General features: G+C 41.3%; 1 protein-coding gene across 2 annotated transcripts in view; it reads right to left on the minus strand.

The window, feature by feature from the left end:
• LOC140204948 (protein phosphatase 1 regulatory subunit 12C-like) overlaps nucleotides 1-19,798 on the minus strand; it is an 83,076-nt gene that overhangs the window by 44,905 nt on the left and 18,373 nt on the right. For both annotated transcript variants that reach the window (XM_072271942.1, XM_072271941.1), the window contains exons 3-9: nucleotides 12,850-12,968; nucleotides 12,181-12,340; nucleotides 11,015-11,159; nucleotides 9,338-9,412; nucleotides 5,861-5,946; nucleotides 2,360-2,529; nucleotides 1,506-1,609 (exon numbers count right to left, since the gene is read on the minus strand). In XM_072271942.1, coding sequence (XP_072128043.1) covers nucleotides 1,506-1,609; nucleotides 2,360-2,529; nucleotides 5,861-5,946; nucleotides 9,338-9,412; nucleotides 11,015-11,159; nucleotides 12,181-12,340; nucleotides 12,850-12,968 — 859 coding nt within the window. The remainder of the gene's footprint in view (nucleotides 1-1,505; nucleotides 1,610-2,359; nucleotides 2,530-5,860; nucleotides 5,947-9,337; nucleotides 9,413-11,014; nucleotides 11,160-12,180; nucleotides 12,341-12,849; nucleotides 12,969-19,798) is intronic.

Below are 19,798 nucleotides of genomic sequence, written 5' to 3' on the forward strand. Positions count from 1 at the left end.
TATAGACCACTTGTTTGAATTACTCTGACAAAGGTGATGAACATTCAGAGGTGTCTCCTGCTGTAGACGCGTAATTCAAAGGAAGCACTGTCAACCTAAAATATGGAAGTGAACGATGTCATTGTAACTACTGAAATTGTGCTCAATCACCTTTGATCTGAAGGGTATAAAAATATAACGTACTTTTGGGTTTGTGAGCACCTACTGAGAATGTCTCCAGAATGATGTCTGCTTATTATGATAAATGAAGACTTCTATATCACCAGTTTCAGTGTCCCTCTGGTGACTTTGATCACAATCACAACATCCACCACCTTCAAATTCATGTTCCTGCTTGCATACAAGTCTTTTAGACAGTTATGTTTGTTGAGACATGCATTCATTATTATTAATAATGAGACTGACAGACACACACAAATAGTATACTTCCAATTGTGACTATTTACTGTAACATGACTAGGTAGCTTTTTGTATCCTGTCGAAACACAAGAGATTCTGTAGCAATAGGAAAAGCAAGATAGTGACTCATTTGTTGTTTCAATTACTACCTCAAGCACGTTAAACAAATACATCACTGTATTCTCCAGAGGAACTCAGCAGGTTGGGCAACATCTGTGGAGGGAAAGGGATGGCTGATGTTTCGGGCCAAGACGCAGCACCGAGTAACAGAGGTATTAACTCGAAGTTTCAGATTTCCATTTTCATCCACAGATGTTGCCTGATCCACCAAATTCTTCTGGCAGTTTTTAGCTCCATTCTGGAAAAAATATGCATCACTCATCTGTGTTCTTGATGCTGTCATTTACAGTGAAATCCTTGTACCCAGCCCCAACCCTGTTCCCTGAAATCACTGAAGTACAGACTGCAAGGTACATAGCCAACTATTCTTCACCAGAAAAAGCATCACATTTACTGTCAGTTTCCAGGCTGCTCTCACATGCACATGCTCCACCTCTGACACCTTCCTTCCAACCAGCTCAGGGAATAAACTAATGCTCAAGGGCCAGTCGAAAATACTTCGAAAACCTTGCACTGTTAGGAAGTCCAAGTGTGCTTTACATGGGGTTCTAACGCCATGAATATTATTTGACTCTCAACCCCCCTACGCAACCATCCCATGTCAAATAATTCCACAGATATTTACTGTAACTTCTCCGCAAAAATACAGCAAACCAAACATTTAATTTCCAAACACAAGAGTTTCTGCAGATGCTGGAAATCCAAACCTCTAAAATTCCTTTATGATATGTCATACTCTTAATTATGTGGACAATCTTTAATTTTTTTAAAATTGTCATTTATAAGTGTCTTATGTTTTAAAAAAATTCCTGGCATATTGCCTGTACAAATTCTTTCCAAATCACCATCACAGCTCTGGGACATGGGGAAACCACATCAAACTGATGTAACGGAAAGTTCCTGAGGGATTGGAAAATCATTTTGCTGAGCTTTCAAGATCAGCTGCCCACGAACTATAAATCAGCCACCCAGCTGAGTAGCCTTACCTTTGGGGTTGTTGGAGCTAGTGTCACAGGAGGTACGAGTGGTAAATTCTCAGTGCCGTTTACATTACTGGCATCATTGAGGACAGGTTGCTTCTTCCTTTTCGCTTAGAATGGAAAGAAATGGGATGGAAAACAGAAGGGAATTGACAGAATATTTCAAGAGTAAGAAACCTGATTTCAAGATTAAGTCTCACTCCACATAAAATACTACTTTAGTTGGCACCCTCAACATCCAACACTCATTTAGATCCGACGGTAGAACAAGGAGAGAAAATGCAAATGCTTGACACATGCACACCGCACCCACACGTCGAATCTGCATGCTTCCCATTATAGCCAGTGTGCTTTTATATAAATGTTTAAACCATGTTTTATCTTTATTCAAAGAAAAGCAAGATATAATACTTAGTCACAGAGCACTACAGCAAAGCAAAAGGCCCTTCAGCCCATTTAGTCTGTGCTAAACTATTATTCAGCCTAGTCCCATTTACCTCCATATGCTTCCCATCCATGCACTCAATCAAACTTCTCTTAAATGTTGAGCTTGAGCCCACATCCACCATTTCCACTGGCAGCTCATTCCACACTCTCACCATCCTCTGGGTGAAGTAGTTCCCCAAGGTTCCCCTTAAATATTTCACCTTTAACCCTTAACTCATGAACTCTAGTTCTAGTCTCACCTAATCTCAGTAGAAAAAGCCTGCTTGCATTTACCCTATCTATATTCTTTTTAATTTCCCTACGTTTCACAGAATAAAGTCCTAACTTATTTAACATTTCCCTATAGCTCAGGTCCTCAAGTCCCAAAAATATCCTTGTAAATAGATTATTAATCTAAATGTATCCTGACATACCGGTTTCACACTCGGAGTCAGACTCCGAGGCTTCTTCTGTCTCTGAACTTGAACTGCTGGACTCCTCTTTCTTGTTTTCATCCAGGGGCAATGTCTCCAGGGTTTTGCGCTCCTTTGACAGATCCTGCACTGAAATCTTCTCCTTACTGCTCATCCGACACACGGAGCTCCTGATAAAACAAAAGCTGAAATAGCAGCAGGACCAAAGCCAATAAAAAAACATAAAACCTCAAGATACCGGAGCAGAATTAGATCATTTGGTCTGCGGTGTCTGCTCCGCTGTTCGATCATGACTGATTTATTTTCCCTTTCACTCATTCCTTCTTCCTTAACCTTTAACTAATCAAGAAATATATCAATCTCTGCCTTAAATATACCCAATGACTTTGCCTCCACAGCCATCTCCGGCAATGAATTACAAGCTTCACCACCCTCTGTCTGAAGAAATTCCTTCTCAGCGCTGTTCTAAAGGAACGTCCTTGTATCCTGAGGCTATGCCATCTAGCTCTAGACTCTTCCACGAAACAAACTCCTCAACTGATATTACAAACCCATGATGGAAACATACCTATCGAAAAGAAAGGATCACACGAATAAAACTGTGTAATTTTATTGTGTAACTGTGTAATGCTGGTGAACGCAGCAAGCCAGGCAGCATTTTTTGTGTGTGTTGCATAAATTTCCAGCATCTGCAGATTTCCTCACGTCTGCATTTTTAACTTGACATCAAACACTTTGCTGAACATAATTGGAAATATAATCAACTCAATGGATTTATCTGTTCATTGGGGCTAAGTATATAGGTACCAGGCAGTAGCATTCTAACCTCTAAATCAGCAATTCCCAGGCTCAGGTTATTCATACAAGTCATGATGACCTGCTGATGCTGCACAGAAGGACAGATGCACTGTCAGAATACCAGCTTTCAGATGAGGGGAATAAATATTGAGTTGTTCTCCTCTCTCAAGTGGGTGTCAAGCATCCTCAGTAGAATTCCGGAGAGTTCAGTACTTATTAACATTTATTGCTTAACTGACATTTCCCAAACACATTCACTCTCATTAACAAACTAATGCTTGCACAGGCTTGCTGTGCATCAGTTTAATTCCTACATTACGTTATTGACTGTCAAACACTGGGCTATTATGAGATGGATGTGAAAGGCACCAGGGAAACACGTCTCTGATTCTGATCTAATGAACTGAGATCCATTCTTTGACAATCAGCACAATTCTGGTTTAAACCATGGCAAGTGTTCTCATCTCAACTGCCAGGACTAATCCCAATGCTAATACACCTCACCATACCTGCCAGGACTGATCCCAATGGTAATACATCTGACCACACCTGTCAGGACTGATCCCAATGCTAATACACCTGACCATACCTGTCAGGACTGATCCTAATGCTAATACATCTCACCACACCTGCCTGGACTGATCCCAATGGTAATACATCTGACCACACCTGCCAGGACTGATCCCAATGGCAATACATTTTACCACACCTGTCAGGACTGATCCCAATGGTAATACACCTCACCACACCTGTCAGGACTGATCCCAATGCTAATACATCTTACCACACCTGCCAGGACTGATCCCAATGCTAATACATCTGACCACACCTGTCAAGACTGATCCCAATGCTAATACATCTCACCACACCTGCCAGGACTGATCCCGCGCTAACATGGTTAGTTAACACGAAGGAATCATCCCTGTGACACGGTAACATAGTAGCAACATTACAATAATGAACCAAATTAGTGGCATGGTAGTATAGCAGTTAGCCTAATACAATTACAGCACCATCCTGTTTCAATTTTGTCCTTGTTTGTAAGGAGTATTCCTGTAACAGCGTGGTCTCTGCTGTGTGCTCCAGTTTCCTCACACATTTCCAGGGGCGTACAGTTGTGGGCGTGGTGTAACGGCGACATTAGTGGACTTCCACCAGCACATCCTCAAACGATGTTTGCCGTTGATGGAAACAATGCTTTTCACTGTGTTTCTATGTACACTTGGCAAATAAAACTAATCTTTATAAAATATACTGTAGATCTTTACTGAGTATACTGTATAGGGCTACTTTATGTAAATAGCACTGGTGTTTACCAGGAACTGTAACTGGAAACCACTCAAAAGGCGACTGAAAGGGCTTGGACACACAAAGGCCAATTGAACATTAACAAAGCGTTATTTACCCATGTTTTTTTCTGCATAAAGGCACCTAACATAGGCCAAAGCAGCAGCACTTAAGAAATAAGCCTGAAAATAAACCTAATGCCTACATGATAAATGATTACCTTACCTGTCAATATCAGCAAGCTTACAAACATGTACATCTTTAATACAGTATATCATACGCTTCCTTAACGCTAATTCTCAAACTTAAATCTAACCCCTCATTCTCCAACAGTCCTGAATTTTAACGCTCTACATGTAAAAATTATATTTGACTCCATTTAGCATGAGCCTTTCATTTTGTTTTTCCAGCTCATGCTCTCGTCCTCAAGGTGCTAGTTTGATGGATCTAGCCTCTGGAGTGTGCAGTGAAGGTTTATGATAACAACCGCATGAGTATCAGTATTAAGATCAGACTGGAGAGGCTGGAGGAAGCAGATACAGGATCAACCCTTGGCTTATTTATGATTTCCCAAGCAAATCTCCCATTGCACTTTCTCTACTGCACAGACAAGGAAACAAGTCTTTGTACATAAATTGCTTAATCACCTTTACCATCCGAGTTCCTTATGAGGCAATATACAGAAATTAGCTTTGTTTGTCACGTACATCAAATCACACAGTGTTTTGAATCAAACACCAAAACAGAATGAGGATTGTGATGTAGGGACCCCGCAAGTGCCACCACACTTCTGGTGCCAACATAGTATATTGGTAACTCACTAACCCAAACTGCAAGTCTTTGGAGTGCAGGAGGAAACTGGATCTGGGAGAACGTACAACTTTCAGACAGTGGCAGTAATCAAACCCCACTCGGTGATCACTGGCACTGCGATGTAACTGCGCTAACTGCTATGCTGGCATGTCGCCTGATATTATAACTAATCTGCAATAAATCCAGCTACACTTACTTGTTCAGTTGCACTAACTTTGTTTCTTCATCCTGTTAGTCTCAATGACAAAATGTTGGTGACAGGTGCACGAGTGCAGGTTAGTACTGGAAAAGAATACTCCCTCTAGTCTGTAATGAATTGCGGCACTTTGCATAGGACTGACCTTACTAAGATTACTAAAAAGAAAGCTACCTCTCCCCTAATATGAATCAAAACTGGCTTTCAGTAATATGCTGCTTATTCTGTCATTTTTAACTGGTGCTTTGCTGGAATTAAAAGGCAAGCGAAATCTTCCTTTCCCTTTGAAATGTGCACTTTAAATACAAGCACAAAGATTATAAAGCAATAAATTAGCAATGTTAAAACTGCAGCCCTGTCGGTTTACACCTTCAAATCAGACTGCATTTTGTGCAGGAGTTTCTTACTTCCTGGGTTTGGTCGACTGTTGCTGCTGCTGTGTGGATGTTTCGATGATGGCACGCTTCATCTTTTCTTCCTTCTCGGTCCTCAACTGTGTTAACACAAGAACATGCAAATCCAACACAAATTAGTCAAAATCCCAACATTGTTTTGTAGTCTATTGTAGGAAACAGACTTGTGCCAATTCTGTTTTGTCCACAGATGTTTCCTGGTCTCTATTAGCTTACAAAGTAGCACTTCAGGCAACCTGCTACTGTGGGCATCACAGTTGAGTCCTAATCCTGTCTCTGTGTCAATGCAATTTCAGTGTAAATGCACCTAATTGAGGTTATGAACAAAACCTGATTTCTTCCCACCTCACCACCCCCCCCAATCAGAATTGCAAAGGATCAGGATCCTCTGAAAGTGGGTACTGATACTTTTTAGATAATGGCTGCTTGTTTCAAATAGTTAATCTCCCATAACACTGGCATATCACGAAAGATCAAGCACAATGTTCTGATCCAATGCTGTTATGACACTGGAGACTGGCACAAAGACAGAATCAAGTAATCTTAAAACTGACTCCACATTCATAAATGGGAACTGTTGGAGGATTTAATTAAAACCCCGTTAGCCCACACCAATTTGTTTGGAAATCCTGATGTTTCAACTCCAGGCACTCATTAGTAACACACTAAGGATGTTCCAGCATTTTGTGTGAGTTACTCTAGATTTCCAGCATCTCAGAATCTCAAGTTTATGATCAGGCACTCACTAGAAGGGGTCAGAAATACAAGGGGCCAGGAACGTAGGTACGTTTGCTGCTGAACTGCTGCATGCTTCAGATCATTTTGGCAAGTGAAAATAAAAACACAATTCACCAGGTTCCATTCCCTACACCCTCTAAAGTCAATGGTTTTAGAACGGACACGAGGAGAAATTTCTTCAGCCAAAGGGTGGTGAACCTGTGGAATTCATTGCCACAGACAGCTGTGGAGGTCAAGTTATTGGGTATATTTCAAGTGGAGATTGATAGGTTCTTGATTAGTAAGAGCATCAAAGGTTACAGGAAAAAGGCAGGGGAACGTGGTTGAGAGGGATAATAAATCAGCCGTGAAGGAACAGCAGAGCAGACTTGTGGGCCGACTGGCCTAATCTTGCTCCTATGTTGTACGGTCACTAGAAAATTCATCATACCATTGTGTAACATGAAAGAAAGTGAAATAAAAACATATAGGGTATCAATGAGTAAATGTTAATAGCTCAGAAAAACTACTAGGATGGCACCTTCAATATCCTCAGCAACCACATTATGGGGTATTTACTGTAGTCTAAGGATTATTGGAAAAGGGAATGCAAGCAGGGTTTAAGTTCTCTACCTCCTCCAGCTGACCTGCTGTGTCTCTGCACACTTATACTAAAGTTATACAGTATGTGGTTTTTGCTGTTCCTCTTTCAACCTTTCTTCATGGTTCCCCTCATCACATTTCAGATATTACTCTTTCCTCATCCGTGTCCCTGATAACTTCCTCATGGTAAGTAATGGAAGTTGTGACCTGAAAACGTGTCAAAAGCAGGTGACATTTTATTTGTGGGTGAAGTGTGTTGAATCCAGACTGCGCCAGAACACACCCCAGGTAACTAGTTGTTGGAGCTACAGAGAGATCCAAATTGGTGAGACATTCTTGCACAACTCCATCGACCAAATACATTGCTCGACATTCTCTCAAACACTTCTTGGAAACTAAACAAAGGCCTCAGTAGAACATGGGAAGACTTCACAGTCAGATTTCTCTCTCCAAAACACATGCTGACAACCTCCCCTTTGAAACTGAAACCATTAAAATTGAAAGCTGCTCTTTACCAATTTTAAAAAATAGATTCATGATTGTTATATTAGATAGAAAATACAGCAGTGGACTAGATTGAACTACGTGTTAAGCATAAATGTGCATAATCCAGAATCAGTTCAGATGGCTAACTGGACAAACACTGCAAAAAGGTTGGCACTAGCACTTGCTGCACAAGAGCTAAGGCTGCATATTATATTCTGTTCCTGAAATTTGGTTTTGGAAGTAGAAAGAAAATGTACAGACAATATCACACTACTTGTTACGGATTAGTGATGGACGATATTTCTGGGCAATCATAACCGAGGCCCTCCATTGGTCAGGGTCAACCACGGATGTTGTGTCCCAGCTGTCTATGTGATATGTAAACCAATACGGAAGCCAGGTCTGTACAATGTGGAGAGCAAGCTATTGCCTATTTAGCAGGCTGCCCCTCTCCATACAACTGATGAATCCAAAGGAATGGCAGTGACTGATACAATTTGGCATCAATGGTGTTGCAAAGATTGCCAGTCAGTGTTGAACTCAACGTGGGACTGGCTTAGGGACTCCAGCTTTGGATTTTTCCTTGGGGCTGGCCCCCGGAACTTTCCCCATGAGTGGGTATAGCCACAAGACAGCAGAGGTTTGAGATCAGAGTTTTCCTTTTCCTAGGTGAGCTGCCAACCATGGCTGACGAGCCCCATCTGCCCGAAGTGACTGTTTTTAAGGTCACAGTAACCCACCTTTGCCCCCTTGCCTGTCAGTAGGGATGGTTCCAATGGGCATAGTGAAGGCCAGGAACTATATTTGGTGTCAGAGGCTATCTGAGATGCACCCAATTGGGAACACAAAAGGTAGTCCATACCAGTTATCCCCACTACCACTCCCAGTTATAATAACCAGTCGTCACAGCAATCATTACCAAGTATACATTTTGAATGGGTTTAACCTTGCTTTATGTTATTATAAAGGGTAACATAAGTGGTACATTCAAAATATTATTATTTTATGTCTAATTTATTTATTTTTATTTAGAGATACAACACGGTAACAGGCCCACAATATTTAAGAGAGATTTTAATTGGTTTAAAAGATACTTTGGGCATTAAAAGAACAGAGTGTATACCTACAAAACTAGGTGATTTGGTAACCTACTGGTCAAGTTCTGTAGAATATGATCCCACGCAAGCCAAAAAAATTACAAATGGATAGAAGGGTTACTCAGAAAAGCTATTAATAGTAACTCTTCACAATATTAATAATAGACAATATCCTTACGTAAAGTGGCTTGTGATAGAATGGACAGCCAGACTTTTTCCCCCAATGTGGAAATGGCTAATGCAAAGGGGCATAATTTTAAAATGACTGAAGGAAAGCAATGGAGTGGGAGCATAGAATGCACTGCCGGGGGCGGGGGGGGGGGGGGGCATTCTGGAGGCAGATACATCAGGGATATTTAAGAAACTCTTAGATAGACACATGGATGACAGAAAAATGGAGAGCTATGTAGGATGGAAAGATTAAGTTGATCATAGAGCAGGTTAAAAGGTCAGCACAACATCACGAAGGGCCTGTACAGTACTGTAGTGTACTATGTTCTATGTTGTGCACACTTGAATACACCCAGGTACAGATTAATCAAATATACAATTTAAATTGATATCTTACATCATCCTGTTTCTTCTGCAGATCCTCAAGTAATCCCAAAATATCTTCGTCTGCAACATCAAATGGTGTCTGACCCTACAATAAAAGACTTTGATGTTAACCGCTATTAACAAATTTGTGGCTTAGTTGAAAGTTCAAACTTTAAAGTAAATTTATTATCGAAGTACATACGTGCCACCAAGTACTACCCTGAGATTCATTTTCTTGCGCGCATTCACAGTAGAACAAAGTAGTACAATAGAATCAATGAAAAACTACACACAATGACTGGCAAACTACAATACAAAAAGAAACAAATAATAAATAAATAATACTGAGAACATGAGTTGTAGAGTCCTTCAAAGTGAGTCCATAGGTCATGCTCCACAATCAGTTCAGTGTTATGGTGAGTAAAGTTATCCACATTGGTTCAGGATAATAACTATTCCTGAACCTGATGGTATGGGACCCAAGGCTCCTGTACCTCCTTTCTTGATGGAAGCAGTGAGAAGAGAGCATGGTCTGGATGGTCCTTGATGATGCATGTTGCTTTCTTGGCAGTATAATCTTCAGATCAGGCAAAGATTCATTTCTTACATATAGTATTGTGAAAATGATTAGACTAACTTCAAGTTTTCAATAAACTCTTCTCTCCCAGATGTTTGAAGGCACACACTCAATGGATACAAGGGCTGCATGCTGGATCCTGCAACTTTGATAGTGCAGAATTTCAGAAAACTCCACAAAGCCACGATTATACTGCTTATTGAGCATGTGATAGAGTGTATTTCTGGGTAATCTGGGTCAAGCCTAAAACACCCAACTAAAGAAATGCTTCCAAAGAAGGAAGGACTTTGAAAAGCAATGAAATAATGGTTGGTAATCTCCATGATGACCAAATCAGATGAGGAGAAACTGAACCAATTACTTTCTGATCTTATCTCGGTGCTGAATCAGTTGGACCACCGACAATGTTACTGGATCACCACCAGAATCCATAATTCCTTGATGCACAATGTTTGAGCTTTGAGTAAGAGAGCAACCTCGGAACCTCCCGAGATCTGCTCATGGTGTCTGAAAGCTAAAATCCGTCACCGTGGACTTGGGCACACTGAAGAACTGCCCATCGTACACTGTTTCTAATTATCATCAACAAAATGACACAATAAACTCTTAGTCTATTCCAGCCAACATCTCCACCCACCAAATGCAACAGGTGGATGTGCTCCAAATCTGTCAAACTAGCAGATTACACAATGCCACCTCTACTCTTAAACTCTGATGATGAACTCTGAGTAGTAGTCCAAGTTCGCATAGTAAGCAGTTGATAGTACTGGCTGCACTCCTCAATAAATGGACTTCAGAAAAGACACAATTAAATATCATCTTCGCTCTTTGTAGATAATTTTAAGATGCAAAGTAAAAATCTTCTGAACTTAAAAACTGACAGCTAGAAAGATTTGTTCCTTTAACTATGCTGCGGCCACATAACGTGGAGGTGGGTACTTCCAAGCAGTGAGGCACTAATGGTGAGTGGATGGTAGCTAAATTGAATTCAACCCCATTGCAACAGTAAAATGGGTTACTTCTGTTGAAGAACTGATTTAAAATATTTTGGCTAGGTGCTCCAAAATCCTGAGAGTAAAAACCACAATTGAAAGAAACACAAATAATCCCATTTATGTAAATAAAATGTACCGAATTATTTAATGCTTCCATGTCACAGAAATGCTCCACGAGAAGTTTGCAAGAGTCCTCCATCCCCCAGTGCGCAGCAGCATGCAGTGGGGTCCAGCCATCCTTGTCCCGTGCAGCGATACTGAACCCTGCCTGAAGGAGTAACCTGCAATGCAATTTCACCGGTTAACAAATAAGGAGATCACCACAGTTGATAAGTAGCTATTCCCTGAATAGTGATGAAAGACAACAACTTTCTTCAGTCAATACGTCTAACAGAGAAGGAAGCCCATTGGGCTACCGTGATGTACTGATTCAAATGCTTAACAGTCAGTTTTATTTCCCCAATTCCAGTCTCCCTATCTTGTTTATTAGAGCACTTCATAACATGAACTCTTGTATCTGCATTTAAGATCTCTAAAGGAGAACAAACCTGGAACACTATATTGAACTAAGCTAGCAGTTTTTTTCCCCTCGTCTGTTTATTGGTAGCGCAGGAGCAGTCATGTAAATAGACACCAGATGTCAACTATCCCCCCCTCAGGATACACAGAAAAGATTGCTCACATCTCATTATAGAGATATATAAACCATGCAGAATCTTTTACCGGATCTGACCGGCAGTTTTTATTACATAGAATACAGAACACTCTAGCACAGTACAAGCTCTTTGGCTCAAGGTGTTGTGCTGTCCTTTCAACCTACTCTAAAATTAATCTTAACCCTTCCTACATCAACTTTCAGTTATTTTTTTCATCCATATGTCCACCTAAAGAGTCTCCTAGATGTCTGTAATGTACCTGCTCCTCCCACCATCCCTGATGGGGTACTCCATGCACTCACCCCTCTGTAAAAAAAATTTATCTCTGGCATCCCCCCACTATACTTTCCTCCAATTACCTTAAAATTGCACTCCCTCGCATTAGCCATTGCCGCCCTGAGGAAAAGAAGTCTCTGGCTGTCCACTCGGTTTATGCCTATTCACGATATGACTTTCAGCAAAAATACCAAGAAAGCCCCTTGGTACCCCAAGGTATTTGGTCTAGCCTCCTCCTATACCAAAGGGGGGGGGGGGGGGGAGAGCGGGGAGGGGCAGAGATCACAGCTCCTACTCATACAATTGATATGCCCAGAATTAGCTGGCTAGACATGTATCTGAGACACAGAATGGAGGAAATCATACTGACCTCATCACCTCGATGTAGCCTTTAGCTGCAGCAACGTGGAGGGCATTAGCACCAGTTTTCGGGTGAGATACATCTTCAATCTTGCCACTATTTAGCCACTGCCTGGCATGCTGCAGCATCAAGTCTTCCTCCTCACGCCTCGCAGACTCCACATCAATCCCTGCCGGAATAGGAGCAGGCAATTTCTGTACAAGGAAGTTTAATGTACCTTAACAACACACTCCCTACCCACCAACGTCTATCCAAAATTTTCTAGGAGCTACAGTCTTGAATCACTGTCATGGGGGCATCTTCAAGGCACAAATAACAACTGCCCAAGTGAGCTCACCACCACTTCTCAGGGACAACCGATGCTGCACTTCACTATAGATCATTGATGTAATCTGATTTAACTCAATGTTGGCTGAATGCCAGGATCCCTACTCTCCAAAATTGTCCCAGGTCGTCTTTTAGGTGCCACCTGAAAGGGTTGACAGGGATATAATTCAAAGCCTCGCTCAAGGCAAGATAAGGACAGAGATTTAATTCAATGTCTCACACACAGTAAGAAACCCTCAGAGTGCACATTCCTGGAACTGTTAAACTCCCAACTCCAGGGATGAGCCACTGACATGAAACGTATTAGCAATTTGCATGCTGCCCTCTCAGCACGGTAACTTGTGAATGTACCTTGCTTAGTAATCTCAGCCTGCAGCAAGCTCTCCATGTAGTCCTCCTCAGCAAGGTCAATTGGCAACTGGCCATCACTGTTCACAGCAGCAATGTTGGCACCATGGTTAATTAAACATCTGCAAAGCATTGAAAGTTATTAGAGATTCAAATGGAAATAAATCATTATTGAGACACAGAGATAATGGAGAAGGAGACAATCAGGATTTTAAACCAGTTGGAATATGTATAAAGGGCACAGCCTCAGAACAGAAGGATTTCCCTTTAGAATTGAGATGAGGAGGAATTTCTTTAGCCAGAGGGTGATGAATCTATGAAATTCATTGCCACAGGTGGCTTTGGGACAAAGTCATTTAAAGTAGAGGTTGATAGATTTTTGATTAGTAAAGGTGTCAAAGGTTATGGGGAGAAGGCAGAACAGTTGGACTGAAAGGGATAATAAATCAGCCATAATTGAATGGCAAAATAGACACGATGGGCCGAGTGGCCTAATTCTGCTCCTAAGTTTTATGGAAGCAATTAGGCAACACAAAGATTAGAATTTATAATGTGCGAAAACTGCTTCCCATGGTGCAAAGGGAGAGTGAGGGGTGACCTATCACAGGCTGATAAAATCACAAGGGGCAGACAGAAGGTGGATGGTCATGGATGGAAGTCTAAAACTAGAAGGAGTAGGTTTAAGGTGGGAGGGGAAAGATTTAAAGGGAACGCAAGGGGCAGTTTCCCATTCCATGCCCCCCCACCCTCCCAGAGGGTGGTGGGTATGTGTAACAAGCTGCCAGAGGACGTTGTGCAGGTGGGTGCAATAACAATCTTTATCAGGTAAACACTTAAACGGATATGGGGCAAGTGGGATCAGAAAGTCAGTATGAGGGCCTGTTTGCATGCTGTTTAACTCTATGACTGGATAGCATGTGGAAATGGAACTAGTCAATGGTCATTCAAACAAATAAACCATGCACTATGCCCAGTCCACATGAATGTCTACTCAGTACTAATTAACACCCCTTCTCTATCATCCTCCATAATGTGTGATTAATCTGTACCCCTGCATTTTAAGATGAAGTGTCTGCTAAAATTAACATTTACTATACAGAATTTATGCAAAAAGAATAGAATGTATCAACAAATAAATACAACCTATCGCCAACATAAGACTTGGAGAAGAGTGAACATCAGGTTCAATCAAAATTGCTAACTTTGATACCCTTTCACCTGTGGTTATCTGGTACGTTACAGCCGGAACTTGGGAAACACTTGAAGGAATTGACAGCAATGTACAAAAGGGAAGAATAAAAATAATTCAAAGTTCAATGTGAGAATTTGGATTTCTGAGAAGACCTGCATTCAATGCGTCTTTCACAATCTCTGGACCCATATCCTTTATGGCCAAGTAACTGCTCTAATGTGTAGTCACTGTCATAATGTAGAAAATACAGGAGCCAATTTGCACACAACCTCTGTTGGATCCGACTGTTTTATTCTTAGTTTACACTGTTTAATTGTTATTTTCCTTGCAGTTTAACAATTAATTATATGCTTGTATTTTATATAATTACTTATATACATGTAACTGCCTAGTATGCTTCCTAGCGTTAATAATATGTACAGTAGATTCTGGTTAATTAGGACACATCGGAACCAATACATTTTGGTCCAATTAAGTGGCTACCCCAATAAGCCAAAGTTTCACAGAAATTAAAAGATATATAAGAAGATAAACTATTGTTTAGCTGAGTACCAAATTATGTATTTAAATGAAAAACAGAGAAATTTAGAACGCGATCATTACTGCTACGGAGGCTGGTTAGAAACTGTTCAGCAAGCCTCCTGCTCTAATTAAGTGGCAAAGTATCCCAAATAAATGAAAGGAATTGGCTATTTTCTTGATTAGCTTTTGGTCTTTAAGAGTTGGCCCAAAGAAGTGGCTGCCCTGATTAACTGATGGCCCACTGTATATGCAAGTTTAATATGCCTTCAGTGGTTATACAAAGTACAATTCTGGAAAGCTCTGGAAACTTCTGTATTCTGTATTATTTGAGTAAGAGCTATCTCATTGGTTAACACTTAGCTATAGATCTGAATGGAATTTTCCATTATCTCTGCAGTATAAAGGTAGCTGACCATAGCATCAGTGTCAGCTTCTTAGTCTTGGCTTCTTAATTTAACTTTCCCTTCACTTTTCATACCTCCATCACTGTTTGTTTCAATTTCTTTTTGTCCTATCAACACTTAATAAAACGATCATGAAGCAACAAGTTTTTGAGTCTCTTTTGTAACTCCTGAAAGCATCTTGGATTAAAACATCAGAATCTGACGCCTCCTTCAAACAACTTTTTAAGAATTTTTAAGAGAAATATATTCTGACCTGCAGACTGTAGACAACTACACTGCTCTTTGAAACAATCAGGCATGTACTTGATTTAAGTTTACTCCTAACTTAAATTACTAACTAAAGTAGAACTCAATGAGTCACAGTTAATACCATGGCCAAAAAGCTAAAATTTAGGATGGCTCATCCAAGGAACTGAACAGAAAGTTATTTTTCACAATGGACAATTTAGGAGGCAGGCATGGGAAGAAAATACAAGAGCAGAGTTCCCTTTCTTCATATTTTGTCCCCATTTCCTCGAAATAGAAACATGACAAGTTATGACAGGAGGAATTTAAATTTAAATCCAATGAGGCAAGAGGCTGAAAATCACTCGCAGAAAAGAGGAAAATTGGTCATTTATGTTTCAAACTATTTGACGTTGGTTCAGGCTGTCAGATGTTTAGCCTAAATATGTCTATAGAACACAGTACAGCCCTTTGGCCCACAAAATTGTGATGATTTATGTAAACTTATTCCACAATCAATTTAACCCTTCCCTCCTACACAGCCATAACACTCCATTTTTCTTACATTTCTCCATGTGCATATCTAAGTCTCTTAGTTGGTCCTAATGTATCCTCGGCAGCGTGCTCTTGCACCCACCATGTTTTGTAAAAAAAAACGTACCACTGATATCTCCCTATTCATTCACCTTACACTGATGCACTTTGGTATTGGTCATTGTCACCCTGGAAAAAAATGTACAAATGTCTATGTCTCACTTAATCCTATACATCTCACTAATAGCTATAATGTCATAATTCTGCATGCTGATCCATGCTCCAAGCTCATCTACCTTACTACAATACTCCTGGCATTGAAACCGACTTAACTCAGAACCTTAGTGTTACAATACTCCTTGCGTTGAAACTGACTTAATTCATGAGTTATGAGGGACTTAGGTATGGCCCTTGTGGCTAAAGGGATCGGGGGTATGGAGAGAAGGCAGGTACAGGGTTCTGAGTTGGGTGATCAGTCATGTTCATACGGAATGGCGGTGCAGGCTGGAAGGGCCGAATGGCCTACTCTTGCACCTATTTTCTATGTTTCTATGTCTCAGCATCCTCCTCTCCAAAGAGAAAAGCCCTAGGTTGCTCAACCTATGCTCACTAGACCTGCTCTCAAATCCAGGCAGCATCCTGGTAAATCTCCTCTGCATCCTCTCTAAAGTTTCCACATGTTGGACAGTCTGCATCTGAACTGGAGGGGAACTAATGATGCTCTGGGTTGGGGTGGGGGAGTGGGGAAAGAGGGGTTTAAATTAGACTTGCAGAGGAATGGGAGCCAGAATCCCAGGGCAGATAGTGGTGTGGTTATGGGCAAAGAAGATGTTATGCCTGTATACAAAGACAGGAACCGAAAGGTTGAGCATTGTCACACTAAGGTTCTGAGTTAAGTCGGTTTCAATGCCAGGAGTATTGTAGTAAGGTAGATGAGCTTGGAGCATGGATCAGCATGCGGAATTATGACATTATAGCTATTAGTGAGACTTGGTTGCTAAACAGCCAAGACTGGCAGCTCAATGTTCTGGAGTTCTGGTGTTTCAGACATGATAGAGAGCTAGGGATGGCATTACCAGCCAAGAAAAATGTCATGGCCGTGCTCAGACAGGGCAGCCTGGATGGCTCATCTACTCAAGCTGTATGGGTGGAACTGTGGAATAAAACAAGGGATGACCACATTAGTGGGATTATATTATAAACCACCCAGTATTCAGTAGGATGTAGAGATAGCAAGAAAAATAAGGTTGTGAAATTAGGCAATTCTTACTTTCATATAGTGACTGGGGACTCTCATACTGTAAAGGATTGGATGGGATAGGGCTTGTCAAATGGGTTCAGGAAAGTTCCCTTAATCAATATTGACAGATCCCAACTAGAGATTAAACAGGTATAGCAATGCCGTGATTTTCACAGAGAATGAGAGAATGAAGCACCGAGAGGCCAAATGGACTGATACAGGTTCCAATAGGCCCTGAGCCTGAGCCACTTGTTGAAACAGTGAAATCCAAAACTTATCAGCAAGGCTTCTTGGTACTAATCATTGGCTGAAATAATAGGTAATTTTATTTAAAGCTGGACCACAGAACGAGTGATGTGATATTCTATTTCCTGCCCCTTCAAAGGTCAAACATATTGTTACTGCTCCTTATCAAACCTCTTACAGGTTTTCTGATGCATACAGATCTTCAGGTTGAATAAAGGTCAGGCTGGCATTATACTTTAAAAAAAAGACTTCTTTTTTTAATTAGAAACCTCTCTATCGGTGAAATGTTCTGTGAACTCAAAGCAAGGCCACTTATATTTTTACATCAGTCTTTACCACAGACCACAGCTTGAAGAGATTAGCCTTATCACATGTACATCGAAACATACAGTGAAGTTTTTTTGTTTGCATCAACGACCAACACAGTCTAAGAATGTGCCCACAAGTGTCAAAGTTCAAAGCAAATATATTTCACCATATACAACCCTGATATTTATTTACTTGCAGGCATACTCAATAAATCCATTATAGAATAATAATCATAATAATCAATGAAAGACCGCACCAACTTGGAGGTTCAACCAGTGCAAAAGACAATAAACTGTGCAAATACAAAAAGAAAGAAAGAATAATAATAATAATAAATAAATAAGCAATAAATATCAAGAATATGAAATGAAGATTCCTTGAGAGTGAGTCCATAGGTTGCCGGAACAGCTCAATAATGGGGCAAGTGAAGTTATCACTTTTGGTTCAAGACCCTGATGGTTGAGGGGTAATAACTATTTCTGAAACTGGTGGAGTGAGTCCTGAGGCTCCTGTACCTATTTCCTGATGGCAGCAGCAAAAGAGAACATGTCCGAGGTGGTGGGGGTCCATGATGATGGATGCTGCTTTCCTGCAACAACGCTTCATGTAGACGTGCTCAATGGTGGGAAGGGCTTTACCCGTGATGGACTGGGCTACATCCACTACCTTTTGTAGGATTTTCCGCTCAAGGGCATACCAGATTATGGTGCAGCCACTCAATATACTCTCCACTACACATCTACAAAGTTGTCAATGTTTTAGATGTCATACTGAAACTTAGCAAACTCTTAAGGAAGTAGTGGTGTTGCCGTCCTTACTTTGTAATTGTATTTATGCCCCAGGACGGGTCCTCCGAAACACTGAGGAATTTAAATTTGGTGTCCCTCTCCACCTCTGATCCTTTGATGAGGACTGGCTCATGGACCTCTGGTTTCCTCCTTCTGAAGTTAATAATCAGTTCCTTGGTCTTTTTGATATAGAGTAAGAGGTTTTTGTTATGGCACCACCCAGACAGATTTTCAGTCTCCCTCCTCTATGCTGATTCGTCACCACTTTTGATTCATTGTACAACAGTGGTGTTTGTCAGCAAGCTTGAATATGGCATTGGAGCTGTGCTTACTGTAAAGTGAGTAGAGCAGGGAGCTAAGCACGCAGCTCTTTGGTGCACCTGTACTGATGGCAATCGTGGAGGAGAGGTTGTTGCTAATCCGAACTGACTGAAAGTGAGGAAATTGAGGATCCACTTGCATCAACGTAGCATGTCCACAACTTGCTAACCCTAACCCATACATTATTGGAATGTCAGAGAAAACAAGAGCACCAGGATGAAACCCCTGAGGTCACGAGGAGAACGTACAAACTCCTTACAGACAGCAGCAGGAATTGAACCCTTGATCGGTAATCACTGGCTGGCACTGTAAAGTGATTGTGCTAACCGCTATCGTACTGCCCCTTCATCCAATGCACAGAGTGTTCGAGAGCAATGATCTCCAAACTCTGGACACAGGATCACATACCATAACTATGGAAGAGAACTGTGAACAGGACCAACTATATTTTACATCTTACATGCTGCGAGGGCAATCTAGCAATTGCTTCTTAATCTCAGCAGACTTCAAGAAACACAAAGCAAACCAAACAAGCTCCATTAAATTGCTGCAACACACATCAAAGTTGCTGGTGAACGCAGCAGGCCAAGCAGCATCTGTAGGAAGAGGTGCAGTCGACGTTTCAGGCCGAGACCCTTCGTCAGGACTAACTGAAGGAAGAGTGAGTAAGGGATTTGAATGTTGGAGGGGGAGGGGGAGATCCAAAATGATAGGAGAAGACAGGAGGGGGAGGGATAGAGCCAAGAGCTGGACAGGTGATAGGCAAAAGGGGATATGAGAGGATCATGGGACAGGAGGTCCGGGAAGAAAGACAAGGGAGGGGGGGGGGACCCAGAGGATGGGCAAGAGGTATATTCAGAGGGACAGAGGAAGAAAAAGGAGAGTGAGAGAAAGAATGTGTGCATAAAAATGAGTAACAGATGGGGTACGAGGGGGAGGTGGGGCCTTAGCGGAAGTTAGAGAAGTCGATGTTCATGCCATCAGGTTGGAGGCTACCCAGACGGAATATAAGGTGTTGTTCCTCCAACCTGAGTGTGGCTTCATCTTTACAGTAGAGGAGGCCGTGGATAGACATGTCAGAATGGGAATGGGATGTGGAATTAAAATGTGTGGCCACTGGGAGATCCTGCTTTCTCTGGCGGACAGAGCGTAGATGTTCAGCAAAGCGATC

The sequence above is a fragment of the Mobula birostris genome, chromosome 11 (genome assembly GCF_030028105.1).
Source record: "Mobula birostris isolate sMobBir1 chromosome 11, sMobBir1.hap1, whole genome shotgun sequence".
In the NCBI taxonomy this organism is placed as follows: Eukaryota; Metazoa; Chordata; class Chondrichthyes; order Myliobatiformes; family Myliobatidae; genus Mobula; species Mobula birostris.